General features: G+C 45.8%; 1 protein-coding gene across 1 annotated transcript in view; it reads right to left on the bottom strand.

The window, feature by feature from the left end:
* The window catches only part of LOC146020815 (complement component C6-like), a 50,737-nt gene extending 35,957 nt beyond the window's left edge, over nt 1-14,780 (bottom strand). The window contains exons 1-5 of the mRNA XM_083154311.1: nt 14,733-14,780; nt 13,562-13,719; nt 13,084-13,240; nt 9,539-9,683; nt 8,439-8,577 (exon numbers count right to left, since the gene is read on the bottom strand). Of these exons, the coding sequence (XP_083010437.1) occupies nt 8,439-8,577; nt 9,539-9,683; nt 13,084-13,240; nt 13,562-13,704 (584 nt within the window). The 5' untranslated portion in view covers nt 13,705-13,719; nt 14,733-14,780. The remainder of the gene's footprint in view (nt 1-8,438; nt 8,578-9,538; nt 9,684-13,083; nt 13,241-13,561; nt 13,720-14,732) is intronic.
* Between the last annotated feature and the right edge of the window lie 746 nt (nt 14,781-15,526).

Below are 15,526 nucleotides of genomic sequence, written 5' to 3'. Positions count from 1 at the left end.
TGGAACCTACTGACCAGACATAACCAGATGACCACCAGCCGAGGAGCAGTGGGTGATTCGTGTAGCAATCAATGCCTCTCAGCAGTGGGATTAATGAATGGTGATGCAAGATGGAATTGTCCTTGGGCCCTCCCACCCACCCTTATGTTGTGGAAATAGGACATGCACACTTTAACAAACCAAACATTTCAGCGACAGAGCCTACAAAACTGTGGATGAAATGATTGGTTTGTTTGGGCCCCCACACAAAAAAAAACAATTCATATCTCCCTGTATAAACTGGCTATACAGAGACAAGATGTCATCGTTACTTGTCATCCTCCTCCTCTGATTCCTCACCCCCTTCAGTGTGTACTTCCTCATCCTCACAGATTATCAATTCGTCCCCGCTGGACTCCACAATCACAGGTCCCATTATAATCTCTGGAGGCAATTCCTGGTCTTCATTGAATAATTTGATAATCGTTGGCAGGTCCTTTAGGCTGGACAGATGTCCAAACTCCCTCCTGCCTGCCCTGCATCCCCGCCAGCGGGTTGTGTGGGAAATCGCAGCTGTTTCCTCACAGGCACAGGTGTGGGAGAAAATGAAGGAGGAGCTATAGCCGCGTCACGGTCCCCTTCAGATGACAATTTCCTGACCAGTAGGTCTTTGCACCTTTGTAGACTTGTGTCCGCCGTAAACAGAATGTATTCCTCTGACTTTAACAGACTGACCACCCTAGTATCCTGGCAAAGGGTATGGAGGGCTTCATCCACAAGAGTGACATGCTTTGCGGAATCATAACGCTTTAGCTCCTCCTTCACTTTCTCCAGCTGCTTCTGCAACAGCCTGATCAGGGGAATCACCTGACTCAAGCTGGCAGTGTCGGAACTGACTTCACGTGTGACTAGTTCAAATGGCTGGAGAACCTTGCACAACACAGAAATCAGCCTCCACTGCGCTTGTCGGGTGCAGCCCCAATCCCCTGCCTATGTCATAGGTGGCCGTGTAGGCTTGAATGGCCTTTTGCTGCTCCTCCATCCTCTGCAGCATATAGAGGGTGGAGTTCCACCGCATCACCACCTCTTGTTTAAGCTGATGGCAGGGCAGGTTGAGGAGTTTTTGCTGCCACTCCAGCCTTCGGCAGGCAGTGGCAGAATGCCGAAAGTGTCCACAAATTTTGCGGGCCACCGCAAGCATTTCCTGCACGCTTTTGTCACTTCTGATGAAATGCAGCACCACCAAATTTATTGTGTGTGCAAAACATGGCACGTGCTGTAAATTGCCCATGTGTAATGCCCGCACAATGTTACTGGCGTGTCCGACACCACAAATCCCCAGCGGAGTCTAAGGGAGGTAAGCCACTGGGAGATGATTCCCCTCAGTTTCTCTAAGAGGTTGTCGGCATTGTGAAACCTCTTCCTGAAACTGGTGATACACAGCGTAGCCTGCCTTGGAAGGAGCTGGCATGCAGGAGATGCTGCTGCTGTTGCGGAAGGCGATGCATCTACCCAGTGGGTTGTCACAGTCAAATAGTCCTTAGTTTGCCCTGATCCACTTGTCCACATGTCCGTAGTTAAGTAGACAGTGGGTACAGCCACATTTTTCAGGGCGCTAAGGACACCTTTTCTGACATCCCTGTACATCACGGGTAGTCTAGTGAAGTGGAATCTAGACAGGATTTGGTACCGGGGACATAATACATCCATCAACCGTCTAAATCCCACTCCACTTATGGCGGACAATGGATGCATGTCTAACACCAACATAGCTGTCAAGGCCACAGTTATCCGCTTTGCCATAGGATGACTGCTGTTGAATTTCGTTCTCATGGCAAACGACTGTTGGATGGTCAATTGCTTAGTGAAAGATGTAGCAGTCTTACGACTTGGGATGGGATGATGACCGACTCGCAGCAGCAGTAACAGCAGCAGCGGCAGTAGTAGGCGTACCGCTGCAGGATCCTCCGGAGGAATCTCGGATAGAAGAGGAGTCAGTCATGCTGGTGAGTTGGTGGTGTGCTTTTCAGGCGCTTGACTCCAACAGGAGGACCAAGGGATTTAGGTGTCCCTGGACTGCTAGCCACAGTTCCTGAACTAAACACTGATTTATGAAGGGTCTTCAGGTGACATATAAGGGAGGATGTCCCTAGGTGGGCAAGATCCTTGCCCCTGCTTATTGGAGCTTTACATAAGCTACATACAGTATGGCAATACATTTGTTGTCCGGATTCGGATAAAAAGAATTCCAGATCGTGTATAGGTGGAGTTATTGGTCCTCTGCCCAGGCATGATGATGGGATTTTTCATCCCATGGACAACAACTGTTTCCCCCACCCTGGTGCCTCATTTAAGCAAACCACCTCAGCATCCTCCTTGTCAACTTCCTCCTCAGCGCCAGCTACATCAATATCTTCCTCTCGGTCTACAACATTTACACCTTCATCATCTAAATCAGGAAATGCACTGTGGGTGATCCTTCCAGCATATGCAGAGGGAGTGCTGAAAATGGTGGAAGGACCCACCTCTTCCCGTAAAGCGATGAGAAGATTAGGCATTGCAACCACCAACACCCTTGGACTCTCCTTGGGGGTTTGTGATAACATGTCTTTTTTAGTAGGCAGAGATGTTTGCTGTGTTTTTGATGACAGCTGAAATCTCTTCAAATTTGTAAAGGGTGGAGTAGGAAGGCTTGCATGGTCATGTGTAGTTGAATAAAGGTCAGGGCTTTAACCGTTCCTTGCCACTCCGTGTTGTAAATGGCACATTGCCAATTTTAAGTTTCTCCTCCAATGATTTGAATATATTATTTTTTGGGTCCTCCTTTTACTCAACTTTGGCTTTTTGTATTTTACATATCCAGTACTTTGACACTGGACATCGGCCTTGGCAGACGACATTGATGGCATATCATCGTCTATGTAATCATTACTACTTGCATTTCCAGCAGATTCAGAAGTAAGAGGAAGCGGCCCTTCATCTTTCCCTATTTGATTCTTAAAATTTTGGATCTCCATTATTTTTATGGAGTTATGCAATATATTACACCACAGGACAGCACCTCTGGAGTGCAAGTATACACAGCAGTAGATGCACCAATAAAGAGGTATTATATATACGGCAATAAATTAATTATGCACCACCAGAGAGATATTATATATACAGCAGTAAATTAATTATGCCCCAACAGAGAGATATTTTATATATATATATATATATATATATATATATATATATATATATACGGATCCAATCCTGCCGGCACTCTGGTATACACAGCAACTTGCCCCGGTGCCATAAACAAAAGTCCATATAACAACTCCAAAAGAAAGAAGGCACTCGGGAAACAGCGGTATAAAGAAACACAAACGTGTATTGTTGAGCTTTCGGGGTTTGACCCCCTTCCTCAGAAGTCTGTAGTCGTGTTCTGAGGAAGGGGGTCAAACCCCGAAAGCTCAACAATACACGTTTGTGTTGCTTTATACCGCTGTTTCCCGAGTGCCTTCTTTCTTTTGGAGTTGTTATATATATATATATATATATATATATATATATATATATATATATATATATATATATATATATATAAGGCAGTAAATTAATTATGCACCACCAGAGAGATTTTATATATACGGCAGTAAATTAATTATGCACCACCAGAGAGATATTATATATACAGCAGTAAATTAATTATGTACCACCAGAGAGATATTATATATATGGCAGTAAATTAATTAGGCCCCACCAGAGAGATATTATATATACGGCAGTAAATTAATTATGCACCACCAGAGAGATATTATATATACGGCACTAAATTAATTAGGCACCACCAGAGAGATATTATATATACGGCAGTAAATTAATTATGCACCACCAGAGAGATATTATATATACGGCACTAAATTAATTAGGCACCACCAGATATTATATATATGGCAGTAAATTAATTAGGCCCCACCAGAGAGATATTATATATACTGCAGTATATTAATTAGGCACCACCAGAGAGATATTATATATACTGCAGTATATAATTAGGCACCATCAGAGAGATATTATATATACGGCAGTAAATTAATTAGGCACCACCAGAGAGATATTATATATACTGCAGTATATTAATTAGGCACCACCAGAGAGATATTATATATACTGCAGTATATAATTAGGCACCATCAGAGAGATATTATATATACGGCAGTAAATTAATTAGGCACCACCAGAGAGATATTATATATACTGCAGTATATTAATTAGGCACCACCAGAGAGATATTATATATACCGCAGTATATAATTAGGCACCATCTGAGAGATATTATATATACGGCAGTAAATTAATTATGCACCACCAGAGAGATAATATATATACGGCAGTAAATTCATTAGGCCCCAGCAGAGATTAATATGCACCAGCAGCATATTAATGTGCACCAGCAGATATATTTTATTTAGTAGATGCACCAGTACACTGTTCATTTATTAATATTTATTTATATGTCAGACTCAGTACATTAGATGCACCAGCAGAGCACACACCACCAGAGAGCAGAGCAGACAGTGGCACTAGTAGCAGGGCCGGTGCAAGGCACCGGAGCGCCCCAGGCGAGTCGGGGTGGGGGCGCCCCGGTGCCGTGGGGGTGGGGGTTGGTGGTGGGGTGGTACCTGTGCAAAAAACTTGCGTCCCCGGCGTCCCTGCAGTGCTGGAGCGTGCAGGGCTGTCCGTGCCGCCGGGGGAACCTGCGGCGCTGTCATTGTGTACAAAGCTGGCGGCGGCCGGCGGGGTCCCTACAGTGAATAGAAAATAACTAGCGCTTCCCGCGCCGCCGCGCGCATAGCGCTAGTTATTTTCTATTCACTGTAGGGACCCCGCCGGCCGCCGCCAGCTTTGTACACAATGACAGCGCCGCAGGTTCCCCCGGCGGCACGAACAGCCCTGCACGCTCCAGCACTGCAGGGATGCCGGGGATGCAAGTTTTTTACACAGGTACCACAGTTTACCTCCAGGTGCCGGCGCCCTAGGCAAATACCTAGAGCTGCCTAGTGGTGGCGCCGGCCCTGACTAGTAGGCACTGGCAGTCACCCCAGCAGCAAAAAAAACACAGTTCCAGTCTGTAACCTACCTAACCTAAAAAAGTTTGCACAGTAAGCACACTCCTATCTCTAACCCACTCACGAGTGACAAATGGCACTGGACGCTCGCTATTTATATAGAGAATCCGGCCGCATTCTACTGAATGAAAACATAATTTATACATCACATAAATCCTTTTAATAGTTTATTATTTTATATAATTAAACTTGATGCATAAAAAAGAGATGAGTTGCATTAGCTTAGGATGAGCTGCATTAGCTTACTTCATCTTCCTATAGGTGTCTCTACATGCTACCATATTTTGTTGCAATAGACCATGACAGTGTCAGCTCCTGTCCGGAAACAGGCTGCAACAATTGCAGGGTCTGACCAATCATCCCCACTTCCACCCGTCCAAAAGAACTGGATGCTACAATGGCAGGGTCCGACCAATCCCAGCTCCTCTGTCCAGGGGCAGACTTCAACAGATGCAGGATCTGACCGATCCCCCAGTTTCGCTGTCTTTGTCACAGCTTGTTCAGACAGCGAAACGCGTCAGTGCAGGAGAGAAACCAGCCAGCCTTCTTTTCCAACTCATGCTATACTCCTCCTTGATTTGCTGATCATCACCAAATTATAGAGTGGACATTTGGGCCACAGCATCTAGTCGACAGATCTTGCTATAGCAGTTTCTTCAATCCACCAGGCTAATCAACATCACCTTGTCATCATGAGGACATTGGAAAATTGGGCCACTGTATCCAGTCCACACATCTTCCTCCAGCGGTTTGTTGCTACCCACCATGCTGTCCTTTATTACCGTGCTATCGTGGGTTGGGATCATTTGGTCTACAGCATGATGGTTGATAGTCATTAGGTCGACACCATTAGGTCAACATGGGAAAAGGTCAACATGGGAAAAGGTCAACATGGGTCTAGGTCAACATGGGAAAAGGTCGACATGGTTCTAGGTCGAAAGGTCATTAGTTCGACAGGTCGTTAGTTCGACAGGTCATTAGTTCGACAATGTCTAGGTCAACAGTCAAAAGATCGACATGGGAATTTTCACTGTTTTTTTACTTGAATGTCAAGACAGTTGACATGGACACAGTTTGAAGTGCACCGCATCCCCTCGCATCGCTCGCTGCGCTCGCGATGCATTGGTCACGGTGCCTCGCTACGCTCAGCACACTATTTTATTCTCCCACCACGCCCTGGTGGATGGTAGGGCATGAAATACCGCCTGTCGGCACATTTTGGCTCATAAAACAGTGGAAAACCCCATGTCGACCTCTTGACTGTCCACCACAACCATCTATTCAAAGAACTGGCCACATCTAAATTGTTGCTCCCTATATACTCCAAATCAGCCACACTCATTTATATATTGTTTTTATTATTATTAATTTATTCATTCTTTTTATGTTAACAAATATTTTATTTATATTTAAAAAGACAATCCCACATATTAATTTGTAGCCGCTGCTATTTGTGTTTTCACATATTGTTGTACACTGGGCACTTTGTTTGTATGGTTTCAGCTCCCCAAATGGCTGCCTCCATGAGGTACTTCAGTGACGCATCATTCCATAAATTCACTTTGAAAATGGTCATGTTCCACAGCATACCTCAATGGTGTCGCCAGTTCTTACAGATGTGAGATGATTCAGGTTGGTTTGCAAAGCACATTTGGTTTGCTAATGGACAAAACCATGTGCACTGCAGGTGGGGCTCATGTAATGTGTACAGAGAGTTAGATTTGGGTGGGGTGTGAACTTAAAACTGATATCTATATTGTAGTGTAAAAATAAAGCAGACAGTATTTACCCTGCACAGAAACAACTTCCCCAAATCTAACTCTCTCTGTACGTTACATTTGCCCCACCTGCAGTGCACATGGCTTTGTCCATTAGCAAACCTAGGGTGAGAGATTTGGTAAGAAAGCTCCAGTTTTTTAAAGCGGCAATCATTTACACTTCAGAACCAGTTTGACTTTGCAGTGTAAAGGCCCCCATACATTAGGCCGACTTGTCCTAGGGACAAGTCGGACCCAATTTACCTGCGAGCCGCCCGGCAGCTCCCCGGGAGGCTCACATACAATTTGGCACTTGATGTGCCATTTTTACATGGGATAAATCGCATGCGATTTATCCCATGTAAAAAAAACCCCGGGGAGCTGCAGGGCGGTGAGCAGTAGTGGGGGCGGGCAGCGGCAGTAGTGGGGGCGGCCAGCGGCGGTAGTGGGGGCGGGCAGCTGCGGCGGGGACGGGCGGCGTTTGCGGTGAGCGCAGTGTACTTACACATAGCAGCAGCGTCGGGGACGGGACGCGCAGTGGCGGCTATTATATTTTTAAAATACTTGTCAAATGACCGTCCGCTCTCTGATTGGCTGAGAGCTCTCCGGCCAATCAGAGAGCGGCCGGTCATTTGACAAGTATTTTAAAAATATAATAGCCGCCACTACTGCGCGTCCCCCCCCCGCCGCTGCTGCTATGTGTAAGTACACTGCGCTCACCGCAAACGCCGCCCGTCCCCACCACCGCTGCCCGCCCCCACTACCGCCGCTGGCCGCCCCCACCACCGCTGCCGCTGCCCGCCCCACTGCTCCCCCGGTGTCTGTATGCATATGCCTGTCAGGTGGCAGGCATATGCATACAGGGAGGTCGGACGTGATCGTATGTACAGACCGTCCGACCTCCCTGATCCGGTCCGATGCGCACGGGACCGCGCATCGGATCGGATCAAATGTCACATACCTACGATTTTGGGCCGATTTCATCCGATTATCGGCACAAAGTGCCGAAATCGGATGAAATCGTCCCAAAATCGCATAGTGTATGGGGGCCTTAAATTATTGCTGAAGATTTCTTACCAAATCTCTCACTTTCTGAATCTCTCATCCTATTAAATTTCACTACAAATGTGCTTTGCAAACCAACTTGAATCACCTTCATGATTACTTACATCAATGACACAGGGGCCTGATTCAAGTCCCAACAATCCTGCTAACCATTTCATGAAGCACTGGTTGCACATTTGCAGGACCCTTATGCTTATGTGCAGTACTGGTCCTGCGTTCTCAGATAGGTTAGGGGGCGTGGCCTCCGAGTGCTGATGCTGGTATCTCCGTCTTCTGACTGAGATTCCCTGGCCTGTTTGTTGGAGCTGCGGTGGCCATGGTGACGCAGGTGATCCAATACTGATCCCTAGAACATAGCACTGGATCACCTATTCACACAGTAGGCATTTACTTACATCAGTCACCTCCTGCTGCATTACCATACTAGTGCATCTCTGCTGCTTCCCAGTAACAGCAGTGATGCCGCCTCCAGCCACATCTGAATTAGACCCTCTGCTATTGACTACAAATAACGTCTGCTTACCCGTTTCCCATAAGCTGAACTCCTGGAATATTCTCATATGTCCTCTTGGGTGGTGGCTTCCTCCTACAGTCTCTCTCATCAGAATTGTCTCCACAATCATTGTCTCCGTTGCATTGCAATATTATATCGATGCAGCGACCTAATTTGTAGAAGCCAGAAACTGTTATTTCATCACCCCAGACGCTTGACACCATTATGCAGCTACCATATACCGGCCAGACTGACATATCGGCTGGGTACACAGTGTTACAGTGTGACCCTAGCTTTACCTTAGTCTTAAGATTTCCCTTTGGCATAAATACAGCCAGTACAAAAAAATACGCACCCGCCTTAAAAACATGGTACCTGCTCGTTGCGCCCCCCCCCCACTGGCCTCCTGCCACCACTCGCCACTGCCAGGGTCTGTCACATCTGCCCTGTTAAAAATGTCTTTAAGTCCTTCCAAAAATGGCCACCACCTCCACTAGTAACCATAATAACGGTCTACTCTAAAGCAGTGGCCATTTTGGGAGGAACTTTTTCAATGGGAGGTAGACAGGACAGACCCCATCGAAAGTAGGAAGGGGGGAATGCCCTGACAATGGCCAGTGGAAGCAATAGCCCCCACAAGCCACCCAGCGCAAAGCAACCGCTGGGTCTGCTGGGGCTATTTCTGCGCCACTGAGACAGTTTCCCAAGCCGATATCTTTGGCTAAATTTATACAACCCCTGGCAATGAGCATGAACTGTACGTAAAAATTGGAATGACTGTATGGGGAGAGAGAATTTTTTGGCAGGCGGGTGCAAAATGACCTGATACTCGGATATGGACTACCGCACTCCCTCGCACCCATCACCCCCTCTACATGTATTCTGCACACTTCTCTAGGGAAACTGGTAAGCATGTGTGACAAATCAAGTCATCAATGGCCCCACCCTCACTGTACAATGCAAAATGCGTTACTGCACCACTTACCCTCAAAGAAGGGGAAATCAAAAAAGTAGAGATCTGATCAAACCTCTTTAGAACTGCCATTGTCATTAAATAAAACACTAAATTGGAGACAATACTAAAGAAACTTTTGGGCCATAGTAAAAGAATCGACAACAATACAACTTACCAGTGTCACACCTGAACTTCTTAGTGCAGTCGGCATGCTCGATGTTACACACTTTTTTCGGGACACACGGTCGGGAGTCTGACAGGAGTCCAGCGCAGCTTTGTCCTCCAAACTGAGAAGGGCGTTCTAACGATCGCACGCGGAACTGGGAATACAGCAGGATGTTAGCGTGCCTGGGAAGTGACGGTATAGGCTGAATGTGTGCAGATTTATTTATTTATTTATTTACAGGTTCTTATATAGCGCAGCAGATTCCGTTGCGCTTTACAATAGTAGACAGTGATAAAACAAACTGGGTAACAACATACAGACTTGGAGGTAGGAGGGCCCTTCTGCAAGCTTACAATCTATAGGGATATAGGGGGAAACACAAGGACAGGCACCAGTAATAGCATAGCATTCCCACCAAGTTACAAGTCCAGAAGGGTAGCTATATAATACATAAGTGCCTCAGAGGGTTATGCATGTAGAACTTAAACATTATAGGCTTGCCTGAAGAGGTGAGTTTTCAGGGAACGCTTGAATGTTTGGAGGCTAGCGGAGAGTCTTATTGTGCGTGGAAGGGCATTCCATAGGATGGGAGCAGCCCGATGAAAGTCCTGTAATAGTGAATGGGAGCTAGTGATCCGTGCAGAAGAGAGACGCAGATCTTGTGCAGATCATATATTGTAGGGATGCGGCCGTTAGGTCGAGAGTAATTAGGTCGACAGTCAATAGCTGGACCACTATTGGTCAACAGGCAAAATGTCGACACATGAAAAGGTCGACATGCACTAAAAAGGTTTTAAAAAAAACATGTTGACCTTTTCCATAGTGCCTAAAGCATGGCAAGCAAAGCAATACATGCAAGGGGATGGGTTACACTTATATACTTAAACACTTATTGGATATATGTCGTCATAGACACCAACATTTTTTAAAAGCTCGTGTCGACTGTCATGACAATTTTTTTCCATATCGACCAATTCTTGTGTCGACTTTTTGACCATGTGGACCTAATGCCCATCGACCTTTTTTATGTGTCGTTGACCTTTTGGATGTCAACCAATAATGGTCGACCTATTGGCCCTTATTCTGGTTGACTCACAAAGCTGCAAAGTTCCCATATGCAAATTGCCTGGCCCAACACCTCACACACCCTCCCCGCCCCCCGCCCGGACTTCTGTGTGTGAGCGCTGTGGGCACTCGCACACAGCGGCTGCACATGCGCATAAAAACCTATGCACAAACAATCGGTCCCCCTTGCGAACATGTGGGGACCGATTGAATCTGAATAACTCTATTGACTGTCGTCCTAATACTGTTGACCCTATGACCTACTGTATATCCTTATTGTATATGTAATTACTGATTGGTGGGATGCTCTCATACACATTCTCCACTGGATACCACTTATGCACAGAGAAACCACATAATAAGAAAAGAGATGGTTTAAACCTCTGGGATGGGGGCTGGCGTGGGTCCTGATCACACTAATATTTGTATCCTATGATAGTGTAGGGGGTGTGGTGCTCTTAGTTGTATATTTTGGGGGATTGTACCCTGGCCAAAGCCTCTCTGCTTCCAGGCTTCCCACCTTCCCATATCTTTTGTAGAAGTATGTGGTTTTGACATTGGTGATTTTTTTTGGGGGGGAAACAGCAGGTCACCAGTATGGGTGCAATTGTTTTAGTTGAGATATGTTCCCTTCATTGACTGGTAGAAGGCTATGCATTAGTTGCAGTAGTACATCAGGTTGGAAGTCGCACAACCCTGCAGACTCTGACTCCGTTTTATACCCCTTTTCCTAAAAATCCCGGGTTCTTGCACATGAACGCACATCAAACCGGGATTTTTGTCAGTGGAAATGGTGACAAGGTAAAAATCCCGGGTAAAGTGACCCGAGATCTTTACCCTGGTCACTAGCAGGGATTTTCGACCGGTCGGTCCTCGCACGCTGCCCGTCTGTCTGCCGGTACTCGCGCGCTGCCCTGCTTTCTCGGGTTTCCCATTTCAGTGGAAGCAATGTCAACCCAGAAAAACAGGGCAGTGGAAACAGATACATGGGTAGGAGACGAGTCAAAATCCCAGGTCCAAAATCTCCTGTGTGACCAGGGATTTTGGTGGAAAAGCGTTAAAATAATGCTGCTTTCCCAACAAGAAGGTGTCTGGGGTGTGCAGATTAATGCAAATTCAAATGATATTGTACCATTATCTACCTACTGTTCCTGCCACAAATCCTGCGAGGAGAAGATACATCGATACAAAGATAGATAGGAAAAGAAAGGAGAGAAGGAAGAGAGAGAAAGCAAAGGAGGGTGGAAGAGTGAAATGGAGGGATGGAGAGGAGATGGAAGTGAGAGAAAGGGAATGAGAAAAGAAAGGAGGAGTTAGCGACAGGGCCTGATTTGTATGCAATGTAAACCATTGGTCTTGAGAAATAGCGTGCAGGCCCCTCTTCACTGCAGAATGATTACATGCTGCAACATCTGGGGGAGGGGCAGGGCAGCAATCAGCTCCATTGTTCAAAACAGGGGCGTGACACACCAGTTCTGTAGGCAGACCAAGTTCACAGTCTGAGTCATTGGGGTCAGACTTCCTGGGACCAGCTGTCTGGATCTTACGAGCAGTGTGAGTAAGCTTCAGCTTAGGCAGAATGCTCACAGTCTTCTACCATTGCAAGTCGCGGTGGTTTGCGAAGGTGATCCACGGCTGTTTCCACAAATGCAAAACCTGGATCTCGAAGATGCTAACAAGAGGCATCTATCTCCTACAGAAGCCTTCTGCTACATTTGTATTTTATTTGTATGGAATTGCAGAGCCGCTTTCCTGAGGAGCAGAGGTAGGGAGAAGTGAAAGGAATCGAAGGAAAGAGTGATAGAAAGTGGGAAGCGCAGAGCGAGGGAGAGTGATGGAGAGGGGGAGAGGTAGGGGATGAGGGACCTATGGTAAAACATCTTGGGTGTCGGACGTCTCACCGACAGTCGGGATTCCGACAGTCATTACTCCAACGTCGGAATCCCGACTGCTCCACCGCGAGCGCAGCGTGGCGAGTGCAGCGAGCCCGCAAAGGGCTTTATTGTGCTCCCTTCCGCTGTGCAGTCGGAATTCCGACACAATGATACAATGATACACAATGATACAATCGAAAATGATAAACAAGAAGCCAATTAGCTCCTGTCATGTTACAGGCTTGGTTTGAAAAATGACAGGCAGGAGCTGATTGGCTGGCTGTTTATCCCTCTCCATTGTATCACTTTTTTAAGCTTGATACATCTGGCCCAGAGAGAGTTGAAGGAGGTGAGGTCAAACTAGAGGAAGAACAAGTGAGAGGGGATATAGGGGAATGTTGATGTGTGCATGGGTGGGGGGGGGGGAGAGATAGGGGGTGATATAATAAGACAAATTTAGATAGGTGGATGGGGGGAGAGGGGGGAGAGGGTTACTTATCTTCTTTGATCATCATAAATTGTGTCCCACATTTCCTAAAGCCCATGATACCAATAAGGAGGTTTGTTTCTTTTATTCTATATAATATATGGTATTCATAACCTCATCCATACTACCTGCTTCTTGAGACACGGATCACAATCTGACCATGGCCCGAAGTCACCGAGTCGGCAGTTGATTGGACATGGCTGTTCATTGCACGATCGACTCTCATAAAACGTACAAAGTTGTTGACAATTATTTTTCCAGTAGTGCTCATCGTAGACCACATTCCTGCAGATAGAGATTGGAAATTAGTATTTTACGCTGCTCACTGTGTGCAAATCCTGCCTGCTTGTTCCGCTCTGTGAGCTGCATTCAGCAAGCATCGGTAATGAGAGAATCCGCATTGGATTGGGAGCAGAAAGCCGCTGCCCACACAGAAGCAAACGATGACAATTGCAAAATTGCAATTGCATGGCAAATAGCACTTCACAGATCTACTTACAAAAGCCGAACCAGCATCTATGCATTCCACAAATCTGCTCAAGAACCAGGCATAGAACCAAGCTCCAACCTGTACAACAGAGAATTCACCACCAGCTTATCACTTACCGCTCTCTACTTTGAGTTCCTTGATCACATGTTTTAGAACAACCTGTCCAAGAGCCCCATGGGTAACGTTCACAAAAGCATGAAGAGGCCTCACCCGCAATGCAGCTCAGCAGCAGCCAAGTGATGCATATTTTAGGATACATTGATGACGTTCAGAGCTAAAAGAAACGCATATTTTTATCACTGTCCTAAAGCAATGATCCATAGCGTGTCTGTGTTACTACTGTATATTACATCTCACAGATATCAACAAATTGCATCTCACATTGCAGACGACCACTTTGACATCTAATGTATTAGATAATAAAGTGGTTGTCTAGCTATGCACCGGATCTCATCAGTCAATACATAGTATTAGAACGTTATTTATTTTGCTCTTTTGAATTAGACTATGTGGATTTAATCCTCCTACAGCCTGCGCTATAGTATGGCTGTCTGCAAGCCATGGTTCCCTGTCCAGGGGTCGATGGTCTTTCCACCGACAGTGGGGTTGTGATGGTTTTTTGGTGATGTCCACACAATATTTAACTCATAGCATCCAATCAGGCTTGCTACTTTTTTAGTTATACTTACCCCCTCTACCTAACCCCTAACCCTCTCTACCTGATGCATAACCCTAAGCCTACACCCCTTAGTGCCTGACCTTAATTCTTCCTCCCTGCAGCCTAAACCTAATCGACCCCTCCAACCACCCTGAAACCAAGGGCTAAGAGATCAGGCTTCTCCGGTGATGTTGGGATTCCAGCGCCAGTGTTTTGGCTGCTGGTCGGAATTCCAATGCCAGGATTTCAACCTCCGGCATCCCAATTCCTGTCATGCTTAAGACATCCCATTAGCAGACACACAAAAATGTTAGAGGTCCCGGTATAATATCCTTCTTTAATATATCATCAAGTGTCCACTTATACATGCAGTCATTCCATGATCTTCAATCGCTAATTTCCACAACACTGTTCTGTCTTTATACCAAAACTAGGACCTTTTTAAAAAATTAGTGGAACTCTGCCATATGCTTTGAATATTCCAGTAAAATAATTAGGTGAATATTAAGAAAATAGGATTTCTCATTTATCCACTCTCAAATTTAACAAATCTAAATTAATCTGAATAAATCTGAATATTTTAAAATAAACACTAATCCCTGGTACAAGTATCGATCAGTAGGACTTACCTTAGTGGCTGCTACTGTTGTTCTTGTTGTGTATGAGACTTGTCTAACTAGGAGTCCAGGGTCTGTGTTTACTTAGGTAAATTTTACACCATTCACCACACCCAGCATCCACTGAACAGCAAACAGTTATTTGTGATAACATTGTTTCTTTTCCATTCTTTGTTTAATTAAGCAATGTGTGTGTAATTGTGATTCAAGTTCTAGGCTAGTTTTTTCTAAAGGTATGGTATGGAGGGTTATTTACAAACAAACATGCACAACACCAATCCCTAATTCTGATAAAATATTTTTGGGTTCTATCCAAAAAATAAAGTATCCAACTTGTTACGAGTAGCAGAAGAAGGAAAGCAGCCCTGAAGATGAAGTTGATTCCTTCAAGCAAACTGGAGTTTGTAGAATATTAGGTAGACCCAGAGGTGGATTTAGACCAGTTTGGGGCCCTAATTGCTCAATCATCACCATGCCCCCATCACCTTCCTCAGTCACAGCCCCCATCACCTTCATCAGCCACATTACCTTCTTCAGCCACAGCTCCTATCACCTTCCTCAGCAACACATCCCATCTCCTTCCTTAGCTACATTACCTTTCTCAGTCATAGCCCCCATCAACTTCCTCAACTACAGCTCTCATCACCTTCCTCAGCCACATCACCTTCCTCAGTCACAGCCCCCATCACTTTCCTCAGCCACATCACCTTCCTCAGTCACAGCCCCCATCACCTTCCTCAGCCACAGCCCCATCACCTTCCTCAGCCACATCAATTTCTCAGCCACAGTGTCAATCACCTTTACCT

This window comes from Crinia signifera, chromosome 1 (assembly GCF_055691185.1).
Source record: "Crinia signifera chromosome 1, ASM5569118v1, whole genome shotgun sequence".
In the NCBI taxonomy this organism is placed as follows: domain Eukaryota; kingdom Metazoa; phylum Chordata; class Amphibia; order Anura; family Myobatrachidae; genus Crinia; species Crinia signifera.
Note: the sequence above shows the minus strand (reverse complement) of the source record. Positions and strands in the feature narration are given on the sequence as shown.